The following is a 15,494-nucleotide window of genomic DNA, read 5'->3' on the forward strand; positions in this document are numbered from 1 at the left end:
TTGGCAAGTTATTAATTCTTAATAGTGTTTGCTGAGAGCGCCAATAGGAATACGTTGTAAAAGGAGACAGCTGAAACTATCATGCGAAACGTATTTTCATATACCATGTATTTTCATTTTTACTATTAACAGAACTGTTTATTTTGAAATAAAGAATACTTCAAGCCTTGTATAAAAATCAGTGCCAGGGTCACTCTGTTATCAGCATCCATTGCTCTTTGTAGATGAACATGGTGAGCCGTTACAAATACTATTGAGCACTAAAGGTCACGTTAATTCCCCTTCCATTCTAAATTACAGCACTAGGTGCTGCAATTAGCCGAACGAATAAGAACAATAACACTTCGAAACAATAATTCGGACTCCTTATTTGCAAGATCGGTAACATCCATTGGTCGTTGAGTGCAGAAGATCTCACTCTACTGAACTGATTCATGTCAAGTTATATGAACGAAAGGATGTAATGGAGAAACGCACAAAGCAATCGAATTGAAACAAGATAACTGGAGGAAATAGTAATCAACCCAGTTGGGGTTCTGGAAGGCGCTATGATGGAAATGACAAGGAGAAAGAGACAAAGAATATATTTTTGAAGAAGTGTGGTGACCATCTATGGGATTTAATATGCGAACCTTGAACATTGCTATGAACTCCTGTATCTTAATTATGTATTATATATAGTGCTTGGTAAGTAGTTCTTTGAATTCTAGATATTTGCATTAAAAATGCATCTCATTATTACTGAGCACCCTGTATAATAACATATAATCACAATTTATTATATACTTTCATTTATATCCCCCCCTGTTATAAACCAATAAAATTAAACAATAAAGCCTTAGTTCACTCTTTAAATTATTTATTATTTTAGACCACAATAATTTTCTCGAATAAAGAAGGTAATAACCAGATTAAGTATCTAGAACACCAGGGTCATCAGTCAATTCCAACTGGTCGATGGATGACTTAGAAGCACACTTTTACAATTAGAAAAATGGCAGAGACAACCATGTAGAGAAAAAAAGAGAGATGAGGTAAAAAATGGAATAAAAAGATGTTGGCAGTGTACGAGTAGTTATGGATCAACGAATAATACACCTGCTAAACCATCAACTATGTTACCGGTGTTATTTCTTGTTGTCAATGCCTTCATTTTTCAAAACCTGTTTGCTCATTGTTCTCACCGTATAATTTACTAAGAAGAGAAACAGTAATCTATGACGTCATAGAGCATCCAATTAGAAATGATTATGATATACAATCACATTAATTCCTCAGTTTGCAGACAACTTCTTTAACTTTACACGTTTTTAAAAAAGGTAGTATTTGGATGTAAGTCAATGTGAGTATACATTGGCTGATGGTGCACTCTTTCTTTTTAAGTTTCTTTCGGTCATTATTACTTGGTGGGTGACCAAAGGTTCCCCTACTTTTGAAGTATCTTCTGTACTTTCCTTCCTCTTTTGACCAGTTCTCGTCTCCCAGTGTTATAGAATATGTAAGACGGATTAATCTTATCGTTTCTCTTTTGAGACCGCCTTTCAGCTATTCACTAGTTTCGGCTTCGGGCCTTGAACAAGGATGTGCTCTACCCTTGACCAACCAAACAAATTTTGCAAATCATTTGTAGATCATTAACCTTCATACTGATTTTGGTTTAGACATTTTGAGCAGTTCACTAGAAATAAAATTTCTATATTGGTTTCGGTCTTTGATCTTGCCCGATCTTGGCAGGCCACATGAGTACATCATCGACTACTTTCATGCCAATCAAGCTTCAAATTCGCAAAACTTATTCTGAAAAATTAAAGTTCTTGGCAGTTTCTATTTTAGCCTGGAAACTAAATTTGATCTTTGTTGGCCTATCCTCCATTTTAAGCTATATAAAATATCTAAGGTTGTTTATTCATTTCGTTCCTGTAATAATTTCAAATCATTTTTGATATATTTATCAATTTCAGCTATGAGAGATGACCAAATCTTGTCTCTGATCTTGTTGAATCTTAACTAAATTTTGCAGACTACGTAACTAAGCCATCAACAACCTTCCTGGCAATTTTAGTTCAGATCAGACAAGTTGTTCCTGAAAGCCACAAATTCGCATTGGTTTCGGCTTTTGTTCTTGACCAAATTATCTATCAGACTTGTCCGATATCAACCAAATTTAGCAAAACATCTAAGCATTCCATATATAATCTTAATGCTATTTTTTTGTCAAACTGTTCCTGAAAAATAAAAGTTCAATTTAGTATTGTCTGTGACCAAATGTGGCATTTGTTGATTACTGGGTCTTACTGAACTTCAAGTACTTGCAGTATTGCGCACTATAGAAACAAGTGGAAGATTTGAATTCAAGTTTGAAGTTTTCATCATCTTAAAATAATTTCAACAACCAGTAAGAGTAAACCTACAAGAAAACATTTTTCTTTTTTTGTTTCCTCCTACTTTCTCATTCGACCAATCCTCTCAATGATCATTCACTTCCATTAATCAATCCTCCTAGTTGATCTAGTTACTAGCATATGCTGTTTTAATACATGCAGGAGAGTGTTGAATACACTACGGTACTGTGGATTCCACCTTAAATCGTAGGTAAATGTTTTATATAGCCTCGGTGCTGAAAAGAGACGCTCAACTTACAACAAACAAGCAAAACACTTTCAGTAGTCATCCATCTTATTTCATCTGAAGAGCATAATCGTGAGACGTTGAGTCAAGTGTCTTATTTTTTTAGGTGTCCTACTTGGTAACAAAATTGATGGAAATTTACATTTATTCCTATGTAAATTTAAAAGTAGAAACACAGTTTAGTGAAGCAGTTAATTTAAAGGACAAAATAGCATGGTAACTTAAAGAACGTTACGAACGTAGCTTCATTTATTTTGTTTTCTTTCCAGATTTTGTGATGATTGTTGTGATTATTGGTGCTCACCGTTTCAAAGTGAATCCTGATAACATAGCTACTCCTTTAGCAGCCAGTTTCGGGGATGTTGTATCCATAAGCGTTCTGTCGCAAATAGCATCTATATTCTTCGATTTAATGCGTAAGTAAATAAATTGTCATAAAATCATATATAGTTTAAAATTACGTCTTTAGAAATCCAAAACTTTACATTATCAGGAACACAAAACAAAGAAATGAAGGTATATTTTAACAAGTAAAATATAATTTTCCTCACTTAAACAAGAGGAGTTTACTCGTATAATGTAATTTACAAATTTAATTTATGTGTCAAATACATCTCGTGCAGCTGAATTTGATAACGGACACAAGCAGTCTTGAGAATACTCAATGGTTTAGTAGTAGAGTGCTCATCTCCGTTGTTTAAGGTTTAGCTTGGAATCTTTATAATTTTCAAAAAATAAAAAATAGAAAAATTTAAAATAACTTGAGATATGTTTATTGCGAACAAAACATTACAGCCACGAATACCTCAAAGAAAAAAGTATTTGCAAGCATGGGGCGCTTGAAAATAGAATATAAAAACATGCTATAGTGAAAAATACAACAGATTATGCAAAACATAGATGAAATAGATAAAATATTAGTTAAAAAGATAACATAAAAATATACAGTATGTGTTACAAACTATAAAAAATAAAAAAACAAAAATAAGTGCATAATGATCATGTATGTAGAATCAATACACCATTCAAAATATAAAAATAGGTCATTATTCACAATGTAGTTGAAGCAGTTTACAAAATATTAATAGAAAAAATAGTTTTATAAAAGACAAATATATATTTACTGTTACTAATTTAGAAGATGTTATTTAGAAAAGATTTAATTCTGCAGTAAACAGTCAGTGAACAAAAAATTAAAAGAAATATTTATTTGTCTGTTAAGGGAGTTGTTAGTGTGAAATACAATTATAACGAACTCACTGAGTACAATTTTATTGTTGTTTGTTTCATAATAAGAAACTACTTGCTGAAATTGGATCAGTGTTCAAATACTTAGATTAATGATGCAGAAGATGATGATGTCCAGTGATCATTTAGTATTCTTGATTGATTGATAAGGCTTGCTTGCATAACGATATTGAGTCAGGAGAATGTTATTTACAATGTTTGACATATAAAAACAATAGAAAATATTTTAATGTGTGATTCTAACAAAAAGGGGGTCTACCTAAACTATAGTTTAAGTGTAAATTTAATAATAATAATAATAATAATAATAATAATAATAATAATAATAATAATAATAATAATAATAAATATAATAATAATAATACATAAGTCAATAACTTAGTCTAGTTTTTGTTTTATTATTGAAAAAGACCTATCAAATGTTTAAATGAGGTGTTAAGTATATAGATTTTAATTGAGAAATTGTAGAATAGATGCTGACCTGAAACACTTCATTAATATTTTTGTAATCTATATTGTAAAAGTTTAGTTATATAAATTACATTTTCTTTTCACTATATATTTAAGAGATTTTTCAAGTAATATAAATATTTCTGTGAAATCTACCTCTTTTTTGAAGTCTCTCATTTGGTAACCTTACCGTTGCTGTCTATGAAATGTGGAGAGAGTGTCCAGTGGCTTCCATGACCAATTGTGTGATGTGGCGTGTTTGCCATGTGGCGCCTATGGCCCGCTCCCTTACATGGTTCTACTAGGTGGATAACTTGTGCAGCTAGCCGACATAGAGAAGTGGTCAACTTAACTGATTTTAGTGTATAATCAGGCACTAACAGGTCACTAAACGAATGACGAGATGCTATGCTAAACTAAGATATTGATGACTTTGCTGTTCTAACACTTTGTCTATTTGTTTATTTGTTGACGTTTAACGTTCCTTTCCAGCATCGAGACGTGGACCTACAGATTAAAGTGGAATCTGAACCGTCGTAATGCGTTTAAATTTTTATGTACTCCTGTCGAGAGTCAAACACGTAACCACGAAATACAAAGGTGCACGCGCTAGCCACTAGACAAAACAGGAGGGCTCTAATTCTTTCGTTATTTTATTTGTCCGTACAAGTGTCATTGCTCCAAGGACATTAATTATAACGAAGTAAATTTATTTGTAAATGAAATGTAATTAAATTAACTGAAATATCATTTTCATAACAAGAGATATGCGAGTATATTTGTTGACGATAATAAAACTTATTTTCTCTTTTCATTGCAGAAACCAAATATTGGGTTTTATTTGTGGTATTCGGCGGTTACTTACTTCTACTTCCCATGTGGATTTATATAGTGAGAAAAAACGAGTATACCAAAGAAGTATTGTTTTCAGGATGGGTTCCGGTATTATCAGCACTTCTAATTAGTGGGTAAGAGCCTTTCGTTCTTTTAATATTAAAGTATACAATAACAAGTATTAATATAAGGAAAGTATCGAATTGAATATTTGAGTGTAGATCCTGCACCATTTGAGCGTTGTTAGAATACTATAGGACTATTTGATTAATCAACTACCAAACTCTGTCTTGCGTCACCTGATGGTTCATCGAGACAGAAACACAACTTCAGTCTTATCATCATCATCATTTGAAGCTTGTTCATGCATCAAAAAATTTTATTTGATTCATATTGTGTTCCGTGTAATGAAACGTATTTGTTTCGTTCCTAATGCCATTATTATTATTCTCGTTGCTTTATTTTAGATCCTTGATTGTGTCTTGTTGGCTAACGGAAATTGAGCTCCTAGCGCATTAAAAAAAATAAACGAAAGTTATTCTGAATTGGGGTGAATTTGCTCGTTATTTGTGAGTGGTGTCAATCAAAAGCAATATACATGATTGGGAAGCTTGAAACGAAGTATACACAATGTTTCATGAAAAATCTTGTAATTTTAAATAAAGTTATGGTCAACATACTTTCGTCCTCTTCCCTCTATTCTCCAACAAAACTCACATCAAGGTGTGTTTCTTAAATTATATTTTTGCTATTTTGTGTCCCAGCATATTTATATCATTATAGCAAGTCATTATATTGTAGTTTAGACGTTAACTGTGTAAAAACACCATTTTCGAACTTCTATTTTCACAAGTTATCATATTATTGTGATAGAAAATGAAAATCGATATTTCAGAAATACAAAATGTCTTTAATATCAAAAATCATTCCTAACTTAAGAAAGTTTAATTTCCATAATAATGTTGTTCCCCGTATTTGTCTGCATGTCAACCACATTGCCATTTTTCAATTTTCTTTTTTCAGGTTGGGTGGATTGGTTTTGGACCTGGTTGTCAGCAAATTTGATTCATTTGTTGTATTTCAACCTATAGTCAATGGTATTGGAGGAAATCTGGTGTCCGTGCAAGCCAGTAGGATCTCAACTATGCTTCACCAAACAACTTTACTTGGAATTCTACCTCCTCACATTAAAATGTGTGTAAGTCCTTGGGCAGCTCTCTTTAAAGGAAGTAAGTATTTTCAACTTAAGTCGAATGCAAGCATAACAACATTTTTTTTAATTTTTTAAATAAAGGTTCATATTTTAGAACCAATATAATCCTAATCAGTTAAATTGATCTCGTTTGTTTGTTTGTTAAAGTTTAGCGTTTGTTTTCAGCACCAAAGTTGTGTAAGACGTAGACGTACAGGGTTTGTCCGGAAAGTAATAGGACTGAGTCGATTAAAAAAAATATTGAGCCAATCGTTACAATTCTTTAAAAACTTTCAAAATAGACTCCTTCTGCGTCGATACAGCGCTGCCAGCGCGATTTCCAAGCATTGAATTGATTGATTGATTGATTTTGAGTTTTACGTCCCGTTCAGCAGCGAGGCTATATGAGACGTGGACCTACTGATTAACGTGGAATCCGAACCACATGAGCTCCCGCCGGGAATCCAAGCATTGAAGGCGCCACGGAAGTCATTCTCCGGAATAGCCTTGAGAGCCGCGGTGCAAGCTGCTTGGATCCCCTCTGTCGTCTCAAAATGCTTGCCTTTCATCGGGCGTTTCAGGCGAGGGAACAAAAAGAAGTCAGGGGAGCCACATCTGGGCTGTAGGGCGGCTGCGGAAGCGTTGGGATGCCGGCCTTGGTCAGGTAGCTGTTCACAAGAAAGGCGGTGTGAGCCGGGGTGTTGTCGTGGTGCTTCCAGTCGGCTCCGATGTCTGGTCGGACCCGATTGACACTTCGTTTGAGTCTCTTGAGCACTTCCACGTAAAATTTGGCGTTGACGGTTTCTCCAGGAGGAGCAAATTCATGGTGGACGATGTCTTTGATGTCAAAAAAGACAATGAGCATCGTTTTCACTTTGGATTTGCTCATTCTTCCCTTTTTGGGGCAAGGAGACGCCGGCGTGTGCCACTCGGAAGATTGACTCTTTGTCTCGGGATCATACTCAAAGATCCATGATTCGTCACCTGTGATTACGTTATTCAAAAATTGGGGTCACTTTCACATATGTTCAAATTTTCTTGGCACAATTCCACTCGCCGCAATTTCTGGTCGTCAGTGAGCACTTTTGGAACAATCTTCGTGCACACCTTTCGCATGTTCAAATGCTCCGTCACAATTTCAGAAACCACAGTTTTTGGTAAATTTAACATCTGGGCAATTAAACGAATACTTAGTCGACGGTCTGAGTTCAAAACTTCGCGCACACGAGTCACATTGTCGGTGTTTGCCGAAGTCGAAGGTCTTCCAGCACGGTCTTCATCGGCGACCTCTTCCCGGCCCTACGAAAAGGCCTTGTGCCACCGAAACACACCACTTCTTGCTAAAGCATCATCTGGGTAAGCCTGCTTGATCATATCAAACGTCTCTGTCGCAGATTTACCGAGTTTAACACAGAATTTAATAGCGTACCTTTGCTCTAACGAACACTGCATTTTCAGCTTGCACCACTCACAAAACACGTCGCGCGAAAAAGCCTGTCCTGACTCTCCTTGTGCTCGAAGACAACTGACCAGCCGCTCGTTCGTTAGCTAGGAACGCCCTCTACCGGATCCAGTCGGTGCGCGCACGCTCCGAAGTACAGTCATGGCGGAATAAAATCAATCCTATTACTTCCCGGACAATCCCTGTACAGTTTAAGATACAATCCGAATCACTGTAATACGTTTAATGCCCTTCCAACGGGAATCGAATCAGAAACTGGGGGTCTTTAAATTGATTTTTGCAGCGTAGTGATAGAAGACATATGCCGTACTTCTAGATAGCAAATTATTATATTTAAACTTAACCCCGAACTGCGCATTTTATAGTGGGCAAACACTTCTTCGGTGACGCGCTCACGTTTTTTCCCTCTTTAGCAGTGCATTAACTACTTACAGTTATCCAATTGCACTTATAATCCGTGTTCTTCAACCCATAAATTATGAACCATGGGATATATTAAATTTGAAATCATTATTGCCTTCCCGCAGTGTACTCTTCAAGAACCTGACATACTAAAAATAATACAATTTTTATCATTTTTTTTTGTTAATTTTCATAAGTGAAAGGAGATAATGAAAATGCAACTTACCACAATCATAGATAATGTTATTCTACAATAGAAAATATGAACCTGAAGAATGTTCAGTGCTGCAGAATAACAATTCCCCAAAATCTAAGTTAAGGCAGCGACTAGAGGAACGAACTAAACTGCATTTGATTACGTATCATGTTGTCTTGGTATCCTGTTAACTACTTTTTAAATAATAGTTATATTTAGTTTGTAATAAACAAAATAATTTTAACATACAATTATAAAAGTTAAGTAATAATATTATAGTAATAAATAATAGTTGTATTTAGTTTGTAATAAACAAAATAGTTTTAACATACAGTTATAAAAGTTAAGTAATAATATTATAGTAATAAATAATAGTTGTATTTAGTTTGTAATAAACAAAATAGTTTTAACATACAGTTATAAAAGTTAAGTAATAATATTATAATAATAAATAATAGTTGTATTTAGTTTGTAATAAACAAAATAGTTCTAACATACAGTTATAAAAGTTAAGTAATAATATTATAGTAATAAATAATAGTTGTATTTAGTTTGAAATAAACAAAATAGTTTTAACATACAGTTATAAAAGTTAAGTGATAATATTATAATAATAAATAATAGTTGTATTTAGTTTGTAATAAACAAAATAGTTTTAACATACAGTTATAAAAGTTAACTAACTAACTAACTCTATGGCCTATGGAACCCGGAGGTTCAGTGCCGCGTTCACAAAAGCTCTCCACTGACTTCTATCCTTAGCTAATTGGATCCAGTTTCTACTTTGTATTCCTATCTCTGCGAGATCCATCTTAATATTATCCTCCCATCTGCGCCTAGGTCTTCCTAATGGTCGTTTTCCTATGGGTCTACCAGTCAAGACTTTGAAAGCGTTTCTACTTTCTTCCATTCTAGCTACATGACCTGCCCACCTAAGCCTCCTAGACTTGACGACCCTAACAATGTTGGGTAAACCGTATAAACTATGTAGTTCCTCGTTATGAAGCTTCCGCCATTCCCCATTCTCGTTCCTCTTGGGTCCGAATATTCTTCTCAGGATCCTGTTCTCAAATACTTTCAGTCTATGTTCTTCCCTCAGAGTAAGCGACCATGTTTCGCAACCATACAGAACAACAGGCATGATTATCGTTTTATATATTTTAAGCTTCAAATTCCTCGACAGAATTCGCGACGACAAGAGATTTTGAACCGAATAGTAACACGAATTCCCTGCTTTTAGTCGACATTTAATTTCTTCGTGAATATGATTTTCGTCTGTTAATATTGATCCTAAATATTTGAAAGTATCAACTTTATCAAAAGTATTATTTAATATTTTAACGCCTCCACAATTTGCCGTATTACGGTCCCGACGCACTTCCATGTATTTAGTTTTCTCAGCATTTACTTCTAAACCCATGTCCCTGCAAGCGTTTAATAAGATCTCTGCATTATAAAAGTTAAGTAATAATATTATAGTAATAAATAATAGTTGTATTTAGTTTGTAATAAACAAAATAGTTCTAACATACAGTTATAAAAGTTAAGTAATAATATTATAGTAATAAATAATAGTTGTATTTAGTTTGTAATAAACAAAATACTTTTAACATACAGTTATAAAAGTTAAGTAATAATATTATAGTAATAAATAATAGTTGTATTTAGTTTGTAATAAGCAAAATAGTTTTAACATACAGTTATAAAAGTTAAGTAGTAATATTATTTAAAAAGTAGTTCACAGGATACCAAAACAACATAATATGTAATCAAATGCAGTTGAAAAATGAAATGAAATGAAATCTTTGTTTTACGTCCCACGGTTATGCCGGTTAGGCTAAAGGGGACGGTGATGATGAGAGATGAGTGAAATGGTGGAATAAAGAAAGTGGGAGGAAACGGGAGAACCCCGAGAAAACCCACGAGCACGGTGCTTGTCCACCACAAAGTCCACACGGCGCGAGCTAGGATCGAACCAGGAACCCCAAGCATAGGAGGTTAACGCTCTACCACTAAGCTACCGCGCCCCCTCAAATGCAGTTGAGTTCGTTCCTCTAGTCGCTGCCTTAACTTAGATTTTGGAAAAATTGTGATTCTGACAACACCGTACTTTCTATGGATACCAACACTGAAAATTCTTCAGATTCATATTTTCTATTGCAGAAAACATTATCTATGATTGTGGTAAATTTATCTTCTTCCACTTATGAAAAACAAGCAAAAGAAAAATAATAAATTTTGTATTATTTTTAGTATGTCATGCTTTTAACTACTTATAATATATGCGACATAGTTTAGTTATCGTGATTTAATTGTGTCTTACTCACCAGGAACGTAATTTGTAATATGCCAAGTTAACTGAAATCAAATCGTTACGATAAATTTAATCTGGTCGGTGAACTGTTTTAAATACATATAACATCTGAAACATCTGATTCACAAGTAAATTTTGATATAATAGTAGTAACCTTTATTGTTCTCAGATTATTTTTCGTTTGTCTTAGTTTGAACATATTTTCGTACTAACGATTCTCCTTGCTATGCAAGTAAAGTTATAAAATACGATAGAATAAAATACAGTAGATCTATATTGTAACTATAAACAATGCGAGAATCAAGTAACCATTTTAGCTGCAACTTGATATTGTGTTTTTACAAGGCTAAAATTAATATTGTTTCTAGTAGAAATAATATGCGTAACTTATAATTAATAGTGTGGAAACTTATACTCATTTATTTGGTATATGGTTTGTAATGTAGAATTATTAATCAAAATTAAGACTTATTAATCAAAACAATAAAGTTAGGTCTATGAACTGCACCATCAAAGACTTATTCACGTACTCTGAATTTGTAAGATACTAATTGTTGCGCCCAAACCTTAAGCCCATTTACAATATAGGTTAAAATAATGTTTAATTAAAAGTTCTAATTTGTTATATTTACCATTTTTTTTTTAAATTTTACACACCAATCAACATGTGGTTACACAAATATTAATGCTCACCTTCAAACATGGTTACGGCCCTTGTTCTAATAATAATAATAATTAATAGCAAAGCAGGTTCATGTTTGTTTTAGTAACTATCAATCTTAAATTAATTAAACTGAAATAATATAGTTCAAGTTGCATTTAAATCATTACACTATATCACTGTAGAGATGAACAAAATATTAATGCTCAAATCTATACCCGAGACATGTAAGTTTTAGTTCCAGTTCCTCAACTCGATCTCAATCTCAAATACCAATATTTAGTATGGTAGTTAAAAATGGAACATAACGAAATTACTTAAATATAAACTTCGTATTAATATAATTAATTAATATAACCTTTTATTTTTCAGCGATTCACGCAAAAACAGCAAGAATACTGATTGCGATGTCAATTCCGGGTCATATTCTATTTGCATTTTGTGCTGACCTAAGCCGTTCAGGATATTCTACTATTACATGGCCGTTTATTTCGTCTTATTTATTCGTAAGCGTTCTGCAGGTGAGTTCACTTTTACTATGTACTTTTAAATACTATGTACTGTAAGTTCACTTTACTATGTACTTTCAAATATTATAATCTCGATAACTCCATTGACATTAGAAATCGCTTGCGATTGACTTACATCTACAGTAAATTTGACAATTTCAGAAGAAGAGTTTTGAGCTTCTCTTGGCTAATCTGAGTCTGTAGTCTGATTGCTCCTAGTTTTTGACTAATCGTTTTCAAAATATTGTTTTACGTAAGTTATCATACCTTCTACCATGAACAACAGTTCCTTATCGCTTCTTTCTTTGTTCTTGCTGAAAATTTTAACTATTTTTGTTTTATTTCTCCAACAATTGTACACTCTTTGATTGGAAAGCAACTGGCACAATTGTGAGATATCTCTTATTTGTAGTTCCGTTGTTCATCCTTAAGAACACCTCCCTATGTGGTCAGAAGAGTGTACACCTTCATAACTGTGAAAATAATTAATTTGGACATTGTTAGTGTCAATCTTACACGTTTTAGTAGAATTCGTGTGGGAGAGCAAAAAATACAGCTGCACATTAAATCTAAAATAAAATGAAATAGTTATTTGTAGTGTTCTAGGGAGTTTAATAAAAGGAAATGATTCTAATAGAAGTGATGCAATGAGGACGTGGGAGAACCCCGAGAAATTGTGCGGACACAACATTACTCGCACAATTTTACACGACTGACGTGGAATCGAGCCGTGAACTCCTCGTACCAGACGCTAATGTTTTACCGCTAAGCTAGTGTACGCTATTTGATTTAAAAAGAACCCATTAGTGTCGTTTGAAAGAAAAAAATGTTGAAACAAATCAACAGGAGTTTGAACCCATGTGACGACAGTACCTACTTTGACTGCGACAAGAGAAATACAGAGCTCCCTCGTGGCTAAGCGGTTAGTGTACGCACCTTTGGCGTGGGAGACCCGGGTTCGATTCCCGGCGGGAGCTCATGTGGTTCATATTCCACGTTAAGCTGTAGGCCCACGTCTCATATAGCAACGGTGTAGATAAACCCACAATCCAAAAGAGAAATACATCATCTGTTTGCGAAACAGGTGAAAGGAGGCTAACTGAATGGTTTGCAATAACTCTAGATCTACTTGTTTTAACACTAGATATATGTTTAAGGGTTTCTAACTACACTGCAAGTAATAATTACTTTAATTTTATTTTTAATATTGTCATGCAAAATGTAATGTATAACAAGATGTAAGATATAATTATTATCCTAGTATGTAATTTTCATTATTTTTGTCCTTTTTACTTTTGTGTTTATATATAAATGACGTATCCACTTCATATGCGTTGTAATACAGTGCTAAATGTATGAAAAAGGACGAAATAAATACAATATAATAACAGTGTGTGATTACTAGTTTTGAAAATATTTAAGAGAGACTTTCCAATCAAGAGACAAACGTGACATGATAAGTCGAGCACTTTAGGATGAAATTGATAGACTTCCTATCCCATGTACCATAGAAAATGGTCAACTTTCCACTACTCCGACGCCGCTTATGTAAATGGAGAATAATTTGATGCAATAAAACAAAACATGTTATTATCGTTTACTTTCAACAATTACCTTTCAAGTATTATTTTTCCTTTTGTTGTAAAACAAATAAAAAGTAATGTCAGAATAGGATGGAATTAAACGTACACCGCTCTTTCTGAATCGCCCTGTGCATTTAAAAGCATATGTAACCATTCTAATCATTCTATTGTGCCATATATAAATTTAGTGTACTATTTTTTTCTCTCTGCTAGAACTTTTCTTTTATAAATGGAACGAGTAAGAGCATCCGAGTATGTTTTCCGCAAGCAAAAGGGCAGCGGTAACGTTGTCAGTAAAGCGTCTCCTTGCTAACCAAGACGACCTGAGTTCGGTCCCCGATGAGGCGAGATTTATTTATAGTTCCAATACTACTCAGAGGTTCACCCAGCCTCTACAAAATGGGCAGATAAGGATACCTGAGAAATAAAGGCGGCTGAAACCTCCAGTATGTACAAAGTTTGTATACGAAGCCTTGCATTTACGCAGTCAGTGGGCATTCATGGCGTGTTGTGGATGAGGGGGCGCACCATTACCTTTTTCTTGCTAGATAAAGTTATAGTAGAGAAACAATATTTAACAGACATTGCACTCTTAATTAACTTAATGAGCGATAAAGTAATTGTATCAGTAGGACAGTAAATTTTAGGTGAGATTTCCTAACGCTGTCTAGATGCATTACACATTGACCGCAGTAAGTTTTTTTTATTAATTTGTTTTCTAGGACTTGGATTTTCACGGAGCAGAATAATTAACATTATACGAAAAGGTATCTACCCACAACATCAGTGCTTCTGCAAAGATGCCACTACACTATATTATGAAAATCCAAAGTCGTAATATTGAAATTGTAACATGTGTCTCAGGGTTATCCTTTAAAAAAAGCACAATGTATTTGTTGAATTAATCAATTAGTTATATTCTTCAGGATAGCCTAGTATAGCCAGAAAGACGTAATTCAATTTTTTTGTGTATTATAATCTTAGCTTTAGGTGAAAGTTCAGGATTTCCAAGTTCGTATACATTTTAATAAATATTAAATTATAATTCTACTTTGTTTCTCTTTTCAGGTTATGCTCCTGTTATATATTGCGCATATATTAATTCACTTCATGTGGACGTACAGGGTGGATCCCGACAATTCAGCTATTCCCTACATGACGGCGCTCGGTGATCTCTTGGGCTCTGGATTGCTGGCCGTAGCATTTATATTTTTAGAAGCAATAGGATATGGGTATTCTTCAGGATAATAATATTAGAGAAAATCCTTGTGCGGCGATACAATTGCTTTCTAATCGATGACGTTCCAAAAGTGTGTTCAAAGGAAACAACGGAATGAAAAGAGCCATGCCAATGAACAAATGTACTCGTGTATTTTTCAATATTTCATTGGACACACATAAGAACACGATATATATGAACATGATCATTAAAAACACAAAACTGTGATAATATTTATGCCTCTTTGTAATTTCACAGTATATTTTTGAACATTATTACATGTACACATTCTTGAACAGTTGAGAATGTTCATTTAGTTACGGAAATAAAAGAACTTTGTTATTTTCAATTTGTGTTAAAATGTAAATAGTTTCCGAGTTTGTTAGTAGTGTTATATATTGATATTCATTATATATGGCTATGTTGAAGGCCTATCATTTCGTATAATCAGAGATGAAAAAGACGTCTGGCGTCCGTACTATTTTGTACATTGTATTCTTCTAATGAATCTTTTATGGAGCAACTTACGAATTTACTATTTACAAACAGGTGTAAGAATATTTGATATATGAAAAACTGCATGGCAGAAGTACGTAACTTGTCTTTTATCTTAGTGGTTTTAGCTTGGATATTGTTCATGTGCTGGTGAATGTTCGTCAGGATCTTTGTAGTTGAAGTGCAATTTGAGATTAGAGTACACAGTAGTCTAATCTGGATTGAAGCAATAAACACACCATACACTATTGCTAAAGCCCTGGTGATTGTTGACATGGTGGTAAATATTTTCTAAGAACTA

General features: G+C 33.7%; 1 protein-coding gene across 4 annotated transcripts in view; it reads left to right on the top strand.

Moving 5' to 3' along the window:
- The window catches only part of LOC145688115 (solute carrier family 41 member 1), a 227,352-nt gene extending 212,305 nt beyond the window's left edge, over window positions 1-15,047 (top strand). For all 4 annotated transcript variants that reach the window (XM_081761870.1, XM_081761869.1, XM_081761872.1 and 1 more), the window contains 5 exons: window positions 2,898-3,044; window positions 5,147-5,294; window positions 6,184-6,389; window positions 11,760-11,908; window positions 14,548-15,047. In XM_081761870.1, coding sequence (XP_081617996.1) covers window positions 2,898-3,044; window positions 5,147-5,294; window positions 6,184-6,389; window positions 11,760-11,908; window positions 14,548-14,727 — 830 coding nt within the window. In that variant the 3' untranslated portion in view covers window positions 14,728-15,047. The remainder of the gene's footprint in view (window positions 1-2,897; window positions 3,045-5,146; window positions 5,295-6,183; window positions 6,390-11,759; window positions 11,909-14,547) is intronic.
- The last annotated feature ends 447 nt before the right edge of the window (window positions 15,048-15,494 follow it).

Source organism: Thermobia domestica, chromosome 6, assembly GCF_964235325.1.
Source record: "Thermobia domestica chromosome 6, izTheDome1.hap1.1, whole genome shotgun sequence".
Classification (NCBI taxonomy): domain Eukaryota; kingdom Metazoa; phylum Arthropoda; class Insecta; order Zygentoma; family Lepismatidae; genus Thermobia; species Thermobia domestica.